The 18,444-nt window shown below is 37.4% G+C and overlaps 1 protein-coding gene across 1 annotated transcript; it reads right to left on the bottom strand.

The window, feature by feature from the left end:
• Nucleotides 1-194: 194 nt before the first annotated feature.
• LOC134740566 (glycerophosphocholine phosphodiesterase GPCPD1-like) lies at nt 195-18,444 on the bottom strand. Its single transcript, XM_063673086.1, has 7 exons — nt 17,177-18,444; nt 16,491-16,716; nt 16,141-16,350; nt 15,819-15,941; nt 15,528-15,662; nt 10,249-10,395; nt 195-9,621 (listed from the first exon to the last, which is right to left on the bottom strand). Exons 1-7 carry the CDS (start codon nt 18,244-18,246, stop codon nt 9,241-9,243), a joined length of 2,292 nt encoding a protein of 763 aa, XP_063529156.1. The 5' UTR covers nt 18,247-18,444; the 3' UTR covers nt 195-9,240.

Here is an 18,444-nt window from a genome sequence, read left to right on the forward strand (position 1 = left end):
CATAATTTGAGATTATGAACATATTTACATAAAATAAGAATCTTGGAGAAATAGGAGAACAATTTATTTACGATCTTAACAAACTTGCATCGCAGTTTGCAGTGACAGATATAAAAGACGATTTGATAAAATACCCCTATAAGCAACTTGTAATTGTTGAACCAAAACAAATGCACTTGAAAAATAAAACAAAATTTACGTTAAAATATATACACTTTAATATATATTTAAAAATTATACAGAAAAATATTGAATTTAGCTATACCTACATCTTATAATAAAAATTATGAATTTTACTATCTATATGTAAAAACGACCACTACTTATCACAGACAAAAAACAATTATGGCGTTATTCAAAAACGCGTTACTGGCCTGAATTAGTTATGAATCGTTTGTCTGTCATTTTGACTTATGTATTTGTAAGAAAGGGATAAAAGATAATTTAACTAAATCAGGCCCGTAAAGTTTAATGAATAAGGGTCGGTTGCACTAAACCGTCTGTCACTAATATTATTGTATAGGAATTTTCATAGTACTCGGTCTAATAATCAATATGCTACGTAATAGGGAATTTGTCGTCCATCTAGGGGATAAGCAGAGTCGTCCCAGAAAACTAAACAACGGCCTACCACAAGGATCCATTCTGGCACCACTGCTGTTTAATCTGTACACCCATGACCTTCCAGAAACAGCGTCCAGAAAATTTGTCTATGCTGACGATATTGCTTTAACTTACCAGCACAGCACTTTCAAGTCGTCGGAAGCGCAACTCACCACAGATTTGCAAGCTTAACTTGTACTTTAAAAGGTGGCGATTGGTACCAAATGCTAGCAAGACAGAGATTTCCACATTCCACCTAAATAACAGACTGGCCTCATACACCCCCTCAGTAAACTTTGACGGTAAAACCCTTGTATACAACCCACAGCCAAAATATCTCGGCGTAACCTTAGACCGCTCTCTTACATATTGCTCCCACCTCTGTAAGTTGAGCAAAAAACTAGGAACCCGTAATAATATTCTACACAACCTGACTGGAACTACTTGGGGAGCCAGCGCTGACGTGCTTCGTACGACGGGACTCAGCCTAGTTTACTCTGCTGGCGAATATTGCGCACCCGTATGGCTCAATAGTGCGCACGTAGAGAAAGTCGATGTCCAGCTGCGAAAAACCATGCGGTGCATAACTGGTACCATATAGTCCACTCCGACACAATGGCTGCCTGCTCTGAGCCACATTGCTCCGCCTCACCTTAGGAGACAACAAGCCCTGCTAAAGGAAGCAAACAAAATTGCTGCAGATCCAAAGCTGCCCGTCTTCTCGGAATTTTTCTGTCCGCCTAGGCTACGCTTAAAATCCCGACATCCACCATACAATACGGCACAGGAACTTAAAGAGAGCAGTTTTAACATCAAAGATAAATGGAGAGAGGACTGGATTGCTAACTTGCCCAGGGCATCCCATGCCAGCTACGATCCCACCCACAAACCGCAAGGTTTTTCGGCCCCGAGACGGGAATGGTGCCAACTAAATAGACTCCGCACTGAAAGCGGGCGATCCGGAGAATTTATGTTTAAGTGTGGGTGGCGAGATACACCGAAGTGCGACTGTGGAGCACCTGTACAGTCCATTTACCACATAGTCCGCGAGTGCCCAAAAAGGAAGTACACAGGAGATCCTCTGGACTTACTTAAGCTAAGCGACAACGCAGCCCATTGGGTGAAGAACCTAACTATTAATTTGTAAATCTGTAAAGCGACCATGAATTGTAATATGCCATACGACTAAATAAATAGTACTCGGTTGAGTGATGTTGATCAGTTGGTTAAAGTATGGTTGGTGCAACTGACCCTAATTTAGGATATATTCTTTCAATGTTGTTCTATAGAACTTACTTATAAATATAAACAGTTTATAGGCAAATAGAAACGAAGCATGGATAAAATTAATTAAGAGCCAGTCAGCTAGAGCTAGTACATTAATTACTTCATCTAACGCCCTGATTCCTAAAAGCTTTTGTTTTGTTTTGAACTTCGAACATTGTCTTCCGAAATAAAATAAAATAAAAAACATTTTTTATTTTTTCCTTATAAATAAACGCCAGACGATAAGTCTATCACTAGAAAGGCGTCGAAAAAAATCGAGCTGTATGAATGTCGTGCACTAGGTGGCAGCACTGAGACATCAGAGTCTGGGAGGAGTGCGAAGACCACGAAGTTTTCATATTAAATTACGAGGCTAAGTAATGAACGACCGTTTCTTCATACAAACGTAGTCCCCACTTTCCTCCTTGGATATTGACATTATGGAAAATATTTTTACACAATTTGATGTATGTTAACCATTAGCTTAACTTGCCCCTTAGTTTGTCGATTTTCGATTTTTAGGGTTCCGTAGAACGAAATTGCAAAAACGGAACCCTTATAAAGCATGTTAGCTAGAGATCTTAGATCCCGTTTTCTAAGGGGACCTTGCATTTTTGAGACAAAGCAAACCGCTTGGAACAGGTGTTCCTGGGGGTGATCTGAGCTGATTTAGCCCGGTTGCCACGAGGTTCCCCCCAGCAGGTGGGCAGGGGCGGGGGGGAAAAGTGCCTCCGGCGCGCCCAACTCTAAGCTTTATATCTGCATACATCTAGCAAATATATCAAGTTTGGTGTCTTATTCGTATAATTCGAGGATGAAGAATTCATTTCTGTGACTAAATTTTCACTCACCCATACAAAAAATACGAGAAATTCAAAATTCAAAAATTTTCTTTACACTTTTTTTTTCGAAAATCCTCCTCAAAATTAAAACTATGGCGATTTGTTCTAGAAAAAAAAAATACCTGTGAATAGCCCAGTTATCCTTCTATATAAAATAGTAAACTTGTCAAACATTTTTCTTTTATAACTCTGTTAAAAAAATGTTTTGTGTCGCCCGGCGTACCCGTGTTGTAAGAGCGGTATGCAGCTTTTAGGATTTTTAAGTATGTTTAGATGATTTCTGATAAGTTGTTATTCTTCTGGTTGTAGATTACATTAATAAATTACTTCTGGATGTGATATATAGTTGGTCAAGCAAATCATGTCAGCAGAAAAAGGCGCGAAATTCAAATTTTATATGGGACGATATCCCTTCGCGCCTACATTTTATAAATTTGCCAGTAGTTATTATAAATGTGATAAAATTAACATAGTTAGATGTTTGACAAAGATGCGGGTTAAAATTAGATATCTATTGTTCGCAATTGTCACTACATGCACATAGGTCCGTACATTTTAGTTTTTTTAACGCAGTTGCACCTCCTTGCTCATTTGTTTTGCAGCGGCAACGAATAATCTCCAAACAAGTAGCTGCCGCCGCAGGTCGGCTTGTCCATATGGGCTCCCAATAACCCTTTTGTTTGGACCAGCCCCAGTCAGCAGGGCATGGTAGCTGTTGCTGAGAGGATATAATCTGTCCCCAAACCTCCTCCCCAAACTCCTCCTTGGTAAACTGCACGGAGAATATGTTTACGTAGGGCATCTTCTGTTGGAGGCAGATTCTCTAACTCACGGTTTCTTAAACTTTTTGCTGTCACGGACCATTTTCACAATTTAAACAATTCCACGGACCCCGGTTAAAATATATTTTAGAAAAATAATAAAAACCCTTATTTATATTTTAAAATTTACTTTTATTACAAGTTTCATTACACTTAGGTCTCGTCAAGTTTATTACAACATTTCCTAATAAGTATGTTTACAGTAGATATTTGACTTACTGCGGACCCCTGATAAACATGCTATGAACCCCTAAGGGGTCCGTGGACCCCACTTTAAAAAACCCTGCTCTAACTGGAGATTTCTCATTGTATAAAGTACTCTTCGGCACTCATTTACACTCGTACCTCGTACTTGTACTGTACCTGATCTGAAATCAGTAACAAAATGCATAGTGTTAAAATACTGTCTAGGAATAAATTCACACCTCGTAATTCAAATCTGTCCAGACTTAAAAATGTAAGACTCTTACTTGTGATACAAGACCATAACAAATTTTTCCAATATTGGCAAATTTGGCAACGCCTGCTCAGTATTGCCTTGTTTGTCGTATTTAAATCCCTCTGTTACAGCAGGATATGCCCTCCAGTCTTGAAATACGCTTTTTTTCACCTTTCCACACAAAAAAGAAACAGTGTCGCAACCTGAAAAGGCGTGGAAGAGTTCCAAGACTACTGTATTTTCTGGTCCTGTGAAATAAATTATATATCTATGCGTTACAAATAAAATCATATATTTAAAGAAAGTTTGCAGCACGTGACCAATTGCCCAGATGACCTGTCTCGTACTGCGGTGACATATTTATTTTATTTACAATTAATGGAGGAACTACAAAAGTTACCTAATGAAGATGCAATAGCATAGCACGAGAGGAACTGGTCATTCTTTCCTGTGCCAATATGTACCCATAACTCCTGGAGCTCCGGCAATTGTGATATACATGCAACTGCGAGAACAACAACATCAGTATCCACTGTGCGTAGCATAATTTTTGTGTGACCTGTGGCTACAGCATCAGCCACATAATGGACCATCATGCGCGTGTCTGCTTCCTGTACGAGGGCAACTGGTCACGTGCTGCAAACTTCCTTTAACTATATGATTTTATTTGTAACGCATAGATGTATAATTTATTTTACAGGACCAGAAAGGACAGAAGTCTTGCCATTCTTCCACGCCTTTTCAGGTTGCGACACTGTTTCTTTTTTGTGTGGAAAGGTGAAAAAGGGGACAAAAAGCGTATTTCAAGCTTGGAGATCATATCCTGCTGTAACGAAGGGATTTAAATTTGGCAAACAAGGCAATATTGAGCAGGCGTTGCCAATATTGGAAAAAATTGTTATTGTCTTATATGACAAGTAACTCAAGTAAGTCTTACAATATTAAGTCTGAACAAATTTGAATTACGCGAGGTGTCAACCCTAGACTTATTTTAACACTATGCATTTTGTTACTGATTTCAGATCAGGTACAAGTACGAGTGTAAATGAGTGCCGAAGAAATCTCCAGTTAGAGAATCTGCCTCCAACGGAAGATGCGCTAAGTAAACATTATTCTCCGTGCAGTATACCAAGGAGGCTATGTTTGGGGACATATTATAGCCCCTCAGCAACAGGTTATTGGGAGCCCATATGGACAAGCCTACCTGCGACGGCTGTTGCTTGTTTAGAGCTTATTCGTTGCCGCTGCAAAACAAAATGCACAGGGAGGTGCAACTGCGTTAAAAAAAACTAAAATGCACTGACATATTTATGTGCATGTAGTGGCAATTGCGAACAATATATATCTTATTTCAACCCGCATTTTTTGTCAAACATCTAACTGTTAATTTTATCACATCCATACTAATATTTTAAATGCGAAAGTGTGTCTTTCTGTCTGTCTGTTACCTCTTCACGCTTAAACCACTGAACCGATTTACTTGAAATTCGGTGTAGAGATAGTTTGAGTCTCGGGAAAGGACATAGGATAGTTTTTATCTCAGAACTCACCCCTTAAGGGGGTGAAAAGGGGGTGGAAGTTTATATGGGGAATCAATAAAAAGGAGATTGGATAAAAGTCGCGGGCAAGAACTAGTATTATATATGCGAAAGTGTGTCTGTCTGTCTGTCTGTCTGTCTGTCTGTCTATCTGTTACCTCTTCAGGCTTAAACCGCTGGACCGATTTAGTTGAAATTTGATATAGTTTGAGTCCCGGGGTGGTTTTTATATCAGAAATTATCCTTTAAGGGGGTGAAAAGGGAGGTGGATGTTTGTATGGGAAATCGATAAAAAGCATATTGGATAAAAAATAAGCTACCCAAATTACTAACTCCACGCAGACGAAGTCGCCGGCAAAAGCTAGTTAATAGTAAAGTTTTCCAAGGCTTTATTTATATATTTGTATATATATCACGTCCAGAAGTAATTTATTAATGTAATCTACGAACAGAAGAATAACAACTCATCAGAAATCATCTAAAGTAATCTAAACATACTTAAAAATCCTAAAAGCTGCATACCGCTCTTACAACGCGGGTACGCCGCGCGACATAAAACATTTTTTTAACAGAGTTATAAAAGAAAAATGTTTGACAACTTTACTATTTTATATAGAAGGATAACTGGGCTATTCACAGGTATTTTTTTCTAGAGCAAATCGCCATAGTTTTAATTTAGTAGAGGATTTTGGAAAAAAAAAGTGTAAAGAAAATTTTTGAATTTTAAATTTCTCGTATTTTTTGTATGGGTGAGTGAAAATTTAGTCACAGAAATGAATTCTTCATCCTCGAATTATACGAAAAAGACACCAAACTTGATATATTTGCTAGATGTATGCAGATATAAAGCTTAGAGTGAGGCGCGCCGGAGCCACTTTCCCCCCCCCCCCCTGCCCACCTGCTGGGGGGGACCTCGTGGCAACCGGGCTAAATTAGCTCAGATCACCCCCAGAAACAACTGTTCCAAACGGTTTGCTTTGTCTCAAAAATGCAAGGTGGTGGACCTAAGATCTGCCACTATGTCCCAAAAAGGACGCAAGATTTCAATTTGCCGCCATTTTTGTATTTTAGTGCTGGCAACCCTAAAAAAACTATTTGACACAGAGAGACTAAAGAAAAGGATGAGTATAGTTTTTTTGTTCTTATTTACTGACAATTTGGTTTGACCAACTATATTATAATCATTGTTTTTTTTTTTTACCAACAACTGCATTACACTGACAAGTGATTTGACAGCTGAATGTTTAGGGTTTGTAAAAATGGCGGGTTATACGAAAGATCAACGCGTTTTTATTATTGAACAATATTTCAAACGTCACTATTAAGTTTGGCGGGTACGGTTCGAAAATTCCGTGCAAAATATGGTCGGAATATTGACTCGACTTCATCAACTGTGAGCAGTGGTTGCAAAAATTTAGGGAGTGTTTATGGGGTTATTTAAAGTCTAAAGTCTATGCCAATAAGCCCACAACCACTCATGCTTTAAAAGAGGAAATTCGACGCTGCATCGGAGAAATTCAGCCGCATCTATGCAAAATGGTCATTGAAAATTTTGACAAAAGAGTGCGTATGTGCCAGCAAAGCCTAGGAGGACATTTGCCTGACGTATTATTCCACAAATAACCCTATTTTATGTATTTCAAGATTTTATATACAAATATATTATAACGAAAAAAAAAATTGTTTTTCATCAATTTCAAATCTTGCGTCCTTTTTGAGACACCCTTTAGTTTCGTCATGTCCGTCTGTTGTATGTCACAGCCATTTTACTCTATTCATATAATTAACCAAAATTTGGAATGTAGGTGTATTTTGTTACCCGCTATACACTGTTTAGAAGTAAAAATTTATAAAAACATATTTTTTTACGGAGGGCACTCCATACATGTAACTATTAAGACCTTTTTGAGTAAAATCAACGTGTGGCACATTATTCCCTTTAGGAACATAATGTTGAATTCTCATAATGTTGGATTCTCGAAATGTTGGATTCTCAAAATGTTGAATCTCGAAATGTTTAATTCTCAAAATGATGAATTATGAGAATTCAATATTATGTTCCTAAAGGCATTATTCGATAGGTATTAAATTTAAAAATAACATTAAGTTTTATCTACTAATAACGTTTTTTGCTTCTGGGAATACTTTTGGAAATAATCGTCCCTCTAACTTTTGAACCAGGCGAGCAAAAAAATAGAAAATAAAACTTAAAAACTTTCCACAAAAATTGTTTTGAAACATATCGAGCAATCATCGACTGTATAAACGTGAGTGACCCGGTTTAATATATTTAATATGTCAGTGCCTCACGGTAGTTTTGTTATTAAAGTTATATTTAAACATGATAGGTTGAGCCATTAATAAGTTTATTTAAAGATCTTATTAAATGGGCCTAAGTGCTGCGAAGACACGGTTCTTTTGCTTGTATGGCTTATACAGGATCTAGAACTGAGATGTCATGTCACGTCTAGTAGATGAACTAACGATCTCAGGTTAGCTGTCTGCTACTTGTTCGAAACGAAATATGTGCCATTTTCAACCAAAGGGGTACTTATTGTCGATTGTCAATAAGACGCTATTTCCATAAAGCTTCAATTTGGTATCAACCTTATCGACAAGGGACAATGTGGTACCTTTTAGTTGAAAACGTCACATATATAGTATAAGAGAAGCTTTATTAGGCAAATTATAAAGATGATTTTTGATAATTAATTAGATAGGAACTTTGGGCAGATTAACTTGAAGATAATCGCCTTCAAAAATGCGACATGTGTGCCTTGCAAGTGTAGGTATACATAATACATTCCTACAAAAAACTAGTCATTAATGTATTAAAAAAATCTACGACGGTTTCCTGACCATAACTTGTTCATTTTCTTTATTATTGTTCTTACATCATCTGCCTGCGCCATTTCCCATCATCTGGGGTCGGCTCTCCTTGTCCGTTTTCTCCTATTGTTCTTACCTACTCTTTAATTTATTAATTTTTAAGTTTTTATATTACCTATTTAAAATGCTAATAATATGCATAGCTTATACAGAAAGTAGAGAGGTTTGTAGGATTGAAGGCAAGTTGCTGTTATAAAAGTTTCATTTATTGACTGAGGTTTAGGTTTAGCTGACACTGATGCCAAAAATTTAACAACTTTTAGGGCTAATTATGTAAAAGACATCACAAGAGTTGCTGACTGGTGCTATATTTTGGGAATGTCGTTAATGGGTTAAAATTAACCCTTAAATGCATGATTTTTTATTTATTTAACCGTAGAATCTTTGTATCAATTCAATTTTTATTGATTCTGTTGAATCTGTGAGCTGTTCAATGCTTTGTATACATTTGGCAACAATATGCATTTAAGGGTTAAGAAAGTGGTAACTATAATGTGCCTATGCTATGATATCGAATATTGCAGGCAGTTGTATAGATGTGTTTCAGATGAATAGCTGACTTAACGTGGTTCAAATGATAACATTTAATACCCAGAAATCAATGCAATCTAATTACGATGTATGAAATAAAATATAAAATGTGTTACGTTACTGGAAACAATTTAAAATTAATACCTGTACAGATGTAATAAAACTAACTTAAGAGCAATTAAATCGGGACATTTTGTATTAAAATCTATACAAAACGATCCGTTACTGCCCTTAAATGAAAAACCCTAACTATAAATTGAGCAAAAATAAAATCAAAAGCGTACTTTGCTGCAAGCTCTAGCTAGATAAATTCATTCAGCGTCACTCTTACGCGACTTTTTGATACTAGCGGACTTGTTGTCGCCGGCCGGAAACAGGCCTTGGAAATTGTGGCGCTGCTCCTTTACTTGGGATTCCTTGTCAATGCAAGCTATAATGTCCCTGTTTCTCTTCAAGTTTCTATCCTCGTCGTCGGTGGAGGCGAGGGACTCTAGGGAGGTGACGGTGGAGGGCGCTGCGGCGAAGCGAGCGGCCAGGTCGAGGTAGGGCCGCGCGGCGTCGGCGTCGGCGTCGCGCGCGACTTCCAGCGAGGCGCTGCTCGCGGGCAAGGACAAGGGCGCGGGCGGCGAGAGCGCGGCCAGGCGAATCACGTCGCGCTGGGATTCGCGCGCTTCCATCAGGAATATGCTCTCCTGTTTTGCCAGTTCAATTGTTTAAAGCAAGCGGGACATGATAAAATTGTAATCAAGATTAGTGGGGCAAGAGGGATGTCGTTTATTTTTTCAGCATCGATCAGAATTGATGTTAATTTAGTTCTGAGTGGCGTTAGTTTAATTAAAGTTGTATTTTCGCCATCTAAAATTGATTGCGCTAAGAGTGTTAACAGGTTTCCCTCTTTCTTAATGTAAAACTTTTGTGTTGCAAATAAAATTTAATAAATAATGCAGAAGTGATAAGCCGAAAAACAAAAATGCAATACTAATGATAGCCGTAGGAACCTACGAGTTAGCGTGGTTTAAGGGGCCCACTGATTACCAGTCCGCCGAACGATATCGGCCTGTCAGTTGTTCGGAACTGTCAAATTTTTGTTCCAACTGACAGGCTGATATCGTCCGGCGGACTGATAATCAGTGGGCCCCTTTAGAAGAGTTATTCCAATGTGTTCTATAGAAACTTAACGAACCGACAATGAACAAGTAGTAGCGGTTATAGTAATGTTTTTTTGTTTAGTGGTATAAAACAAATTAGGAATCACATGGAAAACGAAACTAAAGAAATTATTAAAATAAGTATTAGGCATATAATGTAAGAATAGCTACCTTAACGTCTTTAGTGATATACTGGTCAAGTTTGTCGTATATGACGGCGTGAAGACCGAGATCTTTAAGTTTCTTGATGGTGGTTTTGTCGTTATTGTCGTCGCCCCAACAGAATATCACCAATCCGGCGTCCGTCGCCAACTTGACCTGAAAATACAAATTATATCTTGTAAGTTTATTTTACCTAAATATACTTGTAAGGACGCAGGATATTACAAAAATAGGGGTGCAATTGCACATTCTTTAACGTATCAAAAATGATATGAGCATACAAAAGATGGACTTAAACCCAACTGGTTGCTTAGCCGTGCCAACGTCCCAATCGTTGACGGTCCGTGCCGTGGCGTAGCGTAGTCATCTCTCTCTATCACTCTTCTATATTAGTGCGACAGTGTCAGTTGCGTTTCGTTCGCTACGTAGCGATAACGATTAGCATGTTGGCTACGCAGCCTGGGATACAACACATCACTATTAAGTTACCTACGTATAAAGTCGACATCAAAAATAATATTATTATGTTTACACAATTGTCCGTGATTCAACGTACAACCGCTTACATTGTTAACTGACAGTTCGTAAACCTTATTAAAAAAGGCATAAGGACCACCGATGGACAGTTAAGAGTGTTGCTGTTTGTACCAAGTCGAGAAACTTGTAATGTAATGTATAACTGCAGGTGTCATTGAACTTATGACATTGATGAAGAGAATATCTTTCGCCCCCGGCCTTCATTGTTGGTTGTTATGATCTTATAATACCCACCCGATCGTTGACCTACTACGTTTTATAACACTAGTCACTGTAAAATTTGTTTACTACCTACCCGATCTCGAGTTATGTGTGAAAGAAACTAAAGACTGACGTATAAAAGTGGCAATGGCAAATCGGCAGACTGGATATAATTATTAAGTAAAAGAAAATAATATACTTATCATGAATATTATATAGATATTATTATTTATTATGCAAATGATAATTTGAATCCCTTTGGAACCAATGGAAAATTTTCACAATTAAATAGCGCTTACTGATTTGATATGTGACACACTATAGTTTGCAAAACTCATTTTAAACTTTTTAATTCACATACCACCCTAACGTGCCCCCCCCCCCCCCCCCTTGACAAGGGGCCCTTATAAGTCGTGTGAGGATTAGGCGACTGATTAGATTTCTATAACATACATTAGGGAGCGCGTTGCGTTGATGCAAAGTTCCGGCTATTTTCTAATCAATTCCTAATGTTATTTAACAGCCGATTTGCTCCAACAGCAGACATCCTTGACCTGGTTTGAAACCAGAATTACTGCGTCGTCGTAGTAGCTCAAGATTAACGTGACAACGACACTGAAGTTATGTAATCACTTTAAAACTAAAACCGCACAAAATCCTACATAAAAGTAAACCGTAATTAATTTGACCATTATATGTATGGTGTAGGTAGGTACCTACTTATTTATACTTACTTGGGTACTGTTATTTTGTCACAGTAACATTTTAGCCTTAAAGTGCCGCAAGTTAATTACCATTTTATTAGATAATATAATATACTTATATGAGAAGATGTCACTCGGACGCCACGTTACCGAAGTGTCAAAACTGAAACTGAACTTTATGCACATGCACGTAGGTATATGTCGCTCTGTGGTCTGTGACGGATTAATCGGTCTTTGGCGTTGGAAAAGGTTAAAAAATTATCCTTGATTTGACAAGTAGGTTTTTAAAATAAACTGCTATAAGTATTTTGTAGATACCTATTTCAAAAACTCTTCGACTTATAACTAAGACGTTTGGCGGCGGTGCCGTACGTGCCTATTGAATCTAAACCTTAAGATTTAGCAGTACAGACATGAGAAGTCAAAGTGGGCGGTTGCATCTCTTTCTAAGGGTGGCCATAAGTCATATGGAGTATTGGGATCCTCGGTGTCGACATCTCCAGTGACGTCCAATTCCGTAGCCACCTGGAAGGGAAGGCTGATCTGGCATCCAAAAAACTCGGTGTGCTCAATAAAGCACGGCGATACTTTACTCCGGGGCAAAGACTGCTGCTATATAAATCGCAAGTCAGACCCCATATGGAGTACTGCTGTCACCTTTGGGCAGGAGCACCTGGATGCCAGCTTGGACCCTTCGACTCAGTCCAAAGGCGCGCTGTACGAATCGTCGACGATCCCAAACTCACAAGCGGTATCGAACCTTTAAGTTTAAGGAGAGACTTCGCCTCCTTGTGTGTGTTCTACCGCTTGTACAATGGGCTGTGCTCTGAAGAATTGTTTGACATGATGCCAACGGCCGCTTTCTATCACCGCACCGCTCGCCATCGGCAGGGTGTTCATCCTCACACCCTAGCACCTAAATGGTCGCGTACTGTGCGGTTTAAGAGGAATTTCCTCCCGCGTACGCTGCGGCTGTGGAATGAGCTCCCTGCCGAGGTTTTCCCGAGGGGCTACAGTATGGGGTTCTTCAAAAAAGGAGTGTACAGGTTTTTAAAGGGTCGGCAACGCGCGTGTAATATCTCTGGTGTTGCAGGCGTTCATAGGCTACGGTAACTGCTTACCATCAGGCGGGCCGTATGCTTGATTGCCACCGACGTGGTATAAAAAAAAAAAATATGTATGTGGGATATTAGGATAAGTTGAAATGTATAGTTTGGCCAAGATCTTTTTTCATTCATGCATAGGAAGTCAGAGAGAATGGATATAGTTTTTTTCTCCTCTGTAAAACGCTTCTCATAACCTTACTTAATTTAGTCGTTATAAAAGCTGTTACTGATGACAGACAGACTGACAGACGGACAGCGGAGTCTTAGTGATAGGGTCCCGTTTTTACCCTTTGGGTACGGAACCCTAAAAATGGTCACTTTTTTTCATTTATAGTCTGCCTCTTTCGCACTCATGGTATGTTCATATACGTAATGGCTTCTCTCTTGCACACTTCAGCTATTCTTTAAGCGTCATCGTAGTTAATTGCACCATTTTTTTTTAATTTGCCGCCTTCGTGTACTGACGGAAATGTGTGTTCAACTTATATAGAATATTATGTTACGAGCGACAATGGCGGTAGATAAACCGTACGCGGTTTTCGTTCGCTGTTTCCAATATTTGTACATAGTATTTTAAGATTGTTTTTGGATAAAAAAAAAAAAAAAAAAATGTATAAATGTGTCTGTAATATTTAAGGATTTTGGATTTAAATTTTGGCAATTATATAGCTCTCATTACGTGCACAAATAAATCATTTATCTATCTATCTATTAACCAAATAATTAAACATGCCGAAATAAAGGTATACTTATTTAGGTAAACTTATTTTTACGTAGGTAATAAGAACTCTGTAAGGCCGATTCACATCGTGCCGACATCATAGTCACCCTAATGAGTTTGACAATGTTTTCTTGTATTTTTATCGTAAACTTTAATAGTTGAGGCTTACCTGTGAAAAGATATACCACAATCAACAAAACTTTCACTTCTGGAACCTTTCACACAATATCTTTTACCCATTATATACTTTATTTCGCAAATAAATCTTGAGCGCCGCCATTCATGTATTTTGAAAATTTCTTTATCAAGTTGGGGATACCAATTAATATTCAAAGTTACTACAATGTCTACCATATTAAAATTAATGTATTTTTTGTTGTGCACATGCTTGGTTAAATCAGTTAATAATATTGACATTATAACTATTTACAAATTACGTAAGATATCAGAACCGCACTCTGAATATAGCACTTAAATAATATAAGAAGGTATTTAATTTTAGTAGTTATTGATATAAATACTACCAAAATGGTATTTTTTTAACATTGGCAACATGTGCGAGTAGGACACCGCGACCCACTTTTGCTATCTTATGTGGACCGTTTTCTCTAGTCTGGTACGAACACCTTTCTGGCTCGGTGATAAGGTTCAATTTAGTATGGCAAAAAAAGTGACAGCTCGCTCCTGTTTAGGGTATAACTTCATGATTAACCCCTGCAGGCCCAGGGGCATAAATTTGCCAGCCGAAAAAAAAACATTTGAAGTTTTTAGGAATTGACAACGTAAAACGTTTTTAGTTGAAATGCCATCATCAAGAGCAATTAAATAATTTTCATTGTTCATATATACATTGTCTATTATTTCAATTGGGTTGCATACTGAACAAACTACGAAAACGTGATATTATGTGACCAACGTCGCAAAGTACAGATAAATCGTACAAAAGCATAACGCAGTAGTATCCACGTGAACTATTATCCGAAGCTAGAGATTATTTTTAGTCACGTGCCGACCTGCCGACCGTGAGGGGGACACTGTCGTGTTTGTTTCTATATATATAGTAGTAGCGAGGGTCAGTCAAAAGACAACAATAGTTATTTCAGTTTTGTTATACAAGGGTGCAAAGTTATATTTTACCTGCGAGTGTGGAATTAAAACACGAGCAAGCGAAAGGATTCTATAGATGATAAAATAAAATAGAATCCTGGGCGTAGCGAGTGTTTCAACACACGAGAAGTAAAATACATTTGCACCCGTGTGTAACACAGAACTTTTCACCTCACTAAAACACTCACTAGCTAGGAAAGTGGAACATGCAAAAAAACAGCTCATAAAAATAATTCTATTTGTACACATTATAATCATCATTAATATAGTATTAATAGTATAACATGTAAAAATTTTGTTGACCATGTTGACATTTCTGACGATGCGTTTTGAAATTGCATCAACTGGATCGACTCGACTTGTGCATTCAGAATTATATTCAACATCATTATAAAAAAACAAATGTTTCTTATCGAATTTTAAGGTTTATGACTTAAAATCATTAAACAAAGCTAAATTTGGTATTTTTTTATTAAATTCTCAAACCATTTATTTAATGATAATTAATATCGAACGAACCATTATTATGAGCGTTTTACGTTTTGTTATCTGTCAAAAGCTACTTAAACACGCTCCAAGGTCAAATTACTTTCCCCACTAGTGGATAAAATGCGTTTTTACCCGCTTGTTTTAAAGGATAAGACGGCTTTCCGAGCTAGTGAGAGGAAATTAAATAGGTACAACGGAGAGGCATTTTTTATTTTTTACATATTGCAATAAATATTTTGGGGACAATACACAGATCAATCTAGCCCCAAACTAAGCTAAGCTGTACTTTGGGTACTAAACGACATTATACATACTTATAGATGAATATATACTTAGATACGTAGATAACAGCCATCACTCAGGAACCAAAATATTCGTAATAAACACACAAATAAATGCCTCATAATCAAAATAAATAAATACCTGGGTAGGATCTCTGAGCAGGTCTTCCGTGTGCACAACTATGCCCAAAATGTCTGAACTGATGGCATTTTGTACTGCAGCCGGAATTGATAGGCACCTGGGGTCTCGGTATGGCTTGTATCTACTTGTCACACCCTGAAAATAATATCATAAAACAAGTTGTGTAGAAGTTTATATGAATGCCTTGCAAAACTCTCACTAAACACTATGATTAATATGTGTATGTACATCTACTGAATAAAATATACAATATATACTTATTTATTACAAAAGAAATCAAACACTACTTACAATCGTTAAAAACATGACAGGATATTTGTTTTGCTTGTTTCTGACCATTGTGCAGATATCAGGATTGAAACAGGAAAACACGATGTTTCTCGATCCTGCATGCTTCAAAACAATCTCCAGTACCTAGAAGGAATATCAAAAAGGTCATGTTAATATAACATTATTGTAAATTCTTTAGAACGCAAGCATAGACGAATATGATTAAATAAAAATAATCATTAATATTTCAGTTTAAACAAGGCTAATGCTGGATAAAGGTTTCTGTCAGAATCCAAAATTGGATTAATACAGGACTACCACAGTACTGCATTGTTTTGCTTACCTTATCAACATAAATGTTCATATCAAATGGGTTATTAAGCTCAAATGTACCATCCTCCAACTCCATGGTCCATTTAAGCTCAACATTGAATCCAACATGGCTATCTATAGTGTTTAAAGCCAATTCCAATGTTGGAAATGGCTGGTGTTCTTCTAAATCTTCATCAAAAAACAGGGCTTCATGGCTTCGTCCCTCAACTAAGTGGTATACCTATCAAAATGAATATTACCTCATTATAAATAGTTTTTTTAAAGAGTTCCTTTTTATCTTTTAATTAGGTGGAAATTGACTTAGTACTGTAAGTATATGTCTGAAAAATAATATTTTTTTGAAAAGTCACTGAATTATACCTTTAGTTTCTGAAGCTGTTCCAAAGTCAAGTCCTTCACAGGCAATTCTAGCATTTCTGTAAAGTCAACTTCCTTCTTTCTTTTCATAGAAATACATACATAAAAATCATGATATATAACTGGTATCATATCTTTACTTAGCTGAACATCAAACTCAAGCATGTCTGCACCACTTGCAGCTGCCTGTCTAAGAGAAGCTATGGTATTTTCACGAATAGAATTTCCTCTGAAAATTATCAGATTACATTTTAAAGAGACATTTGTAATTGAGCATCAAAGATATAAATATGTAGGAATATCTGGCAAATGACATGGCTAACAGGTAATTGTGAGGTGACCATAGAATTTCATAAACTTGTCTTATTATAAACATTTCAGTGAAAAGTATAAGGCTTAAAATATGCACAGCTAGTGGCAATACTGGCAAAACATTTAAAATGCCTTTTAAATACTAGATCAGCGACAACATAGAAAGATAAAACAAAATATTAATGTAAATTGATACAATTAATTCAACAAGCAGAAATGTTATACTTTGATGCCCAATTATACTTAGATACAATAAACACACTTTTCCAACAATATATGGAGGTCTGATAAAATTGTTTTATGTTTAATATTTTAAAACATTTAATATATATCATCTGATCAAGAAGGATTATTACTAAATATTTAACAGAACTTACTCTTTCTTTTTGAAGCTAGCTCCCAGCCCCCGATGCCCTACCTCCAACCCGGTCCATGCAGGATTCCAATGCTTCGCATATGAAACCTCAAAAGAGTTAAGCTTAGTTTCAGACATGGGATTTATAGTCAAATACTGAATGTTCACTGTCCCAAGAGGTCTATGCTTGATGCTGCATGTGACTGGCAATTCTAAAATTCCCTCCGACTGTTTGAACATGTTGGGCAGTATGTATGTGTAACCAACATGACATGGCGGTTCCTGAGTGGAAGCTCTTGTACTATAGCAATAGAAATCTACTAGATAAGCCACACTGTCCAGCTTCTGGGCCATTATATTAACAATAAGAATATCATTAGGTCTGTACTCCTTTCCAAACTGTTCTTGTGGGTGCAGCTGACAAAGGGAAGCATCATTATCCAATGTGGCCACCTCTACAGAAACTCCGGTGGGGACCTCAGCAGTATCAGTGCTTAGTGAATCTTCAATCTGACCTTCATTTCCAAAACTCAAATTGACTGGAGTCACTTTTATATTCATGAGTCTTCCAGCTAAACGAGTCTTAAGCTTTAATGGATTTTTGACAAATTTAAATTGCAGTAATGTTTGACATGTGAGCCATCCCCTACAGATCCTGGACTTGCCATCATAGTGCCCATAGACATCTAGTGATGGCTCACGCATGTTTTCCTTGATTACTCTAGGACGAACATTGGTCTCCCAGGATCGCACAATGACTGCTTCTTTGTTATGATCATCGAAGGTACACACGGCATAGCGATAGTAAATCTCGCATGTGTTTGGAATTGTTATACTGTTAGACCACACATCTCTACCTGGCTCCTTTTCAAGTGGAACTGCGTTCAAATAATCCCATTCACCGAGCTGAGGTATATTCCCCGTAATAACTACGGTATCTCGAGCGCTAACATTAGCATATGGAACGGATACACTAAATTTCCACTCTTCGGTATACATTTTCGGTGGTGACGGTGGTGGCTTGGCCGACGATTTCGGAGGAATTCTAGTTTTCGGTTTTTTCCGGTCTTGGGCAAAGAACCAGCTCTGCATACTATTGACGGTGGGCAAGTGACGACTATTTGTCAATAATGCACTGCACTGATTTGTCTTGTAAAATTGTTACTTTGGTCTCACTAACATAATAATACCAGCTGCTTTAATACTATAGGACTTTCATGTACAGGTACCATAATTATAAAATTATTTATGGTAATTAAAAATGATAAAAGATTTTTAGTTTCATTGCAG

This window comes from Cydia strobilella, chromosome 4, assembly GCF_947568885.1.
Source record: "Cydia strobilella chromosome 4, ilCydStro3.1, whole genome shotgun sequence".
NCBI lineage: Eukaryota > Metazoa > Arthropoda > Insecta > Lepidoptera > Tortricidae > Cydia > Cydia strobilella.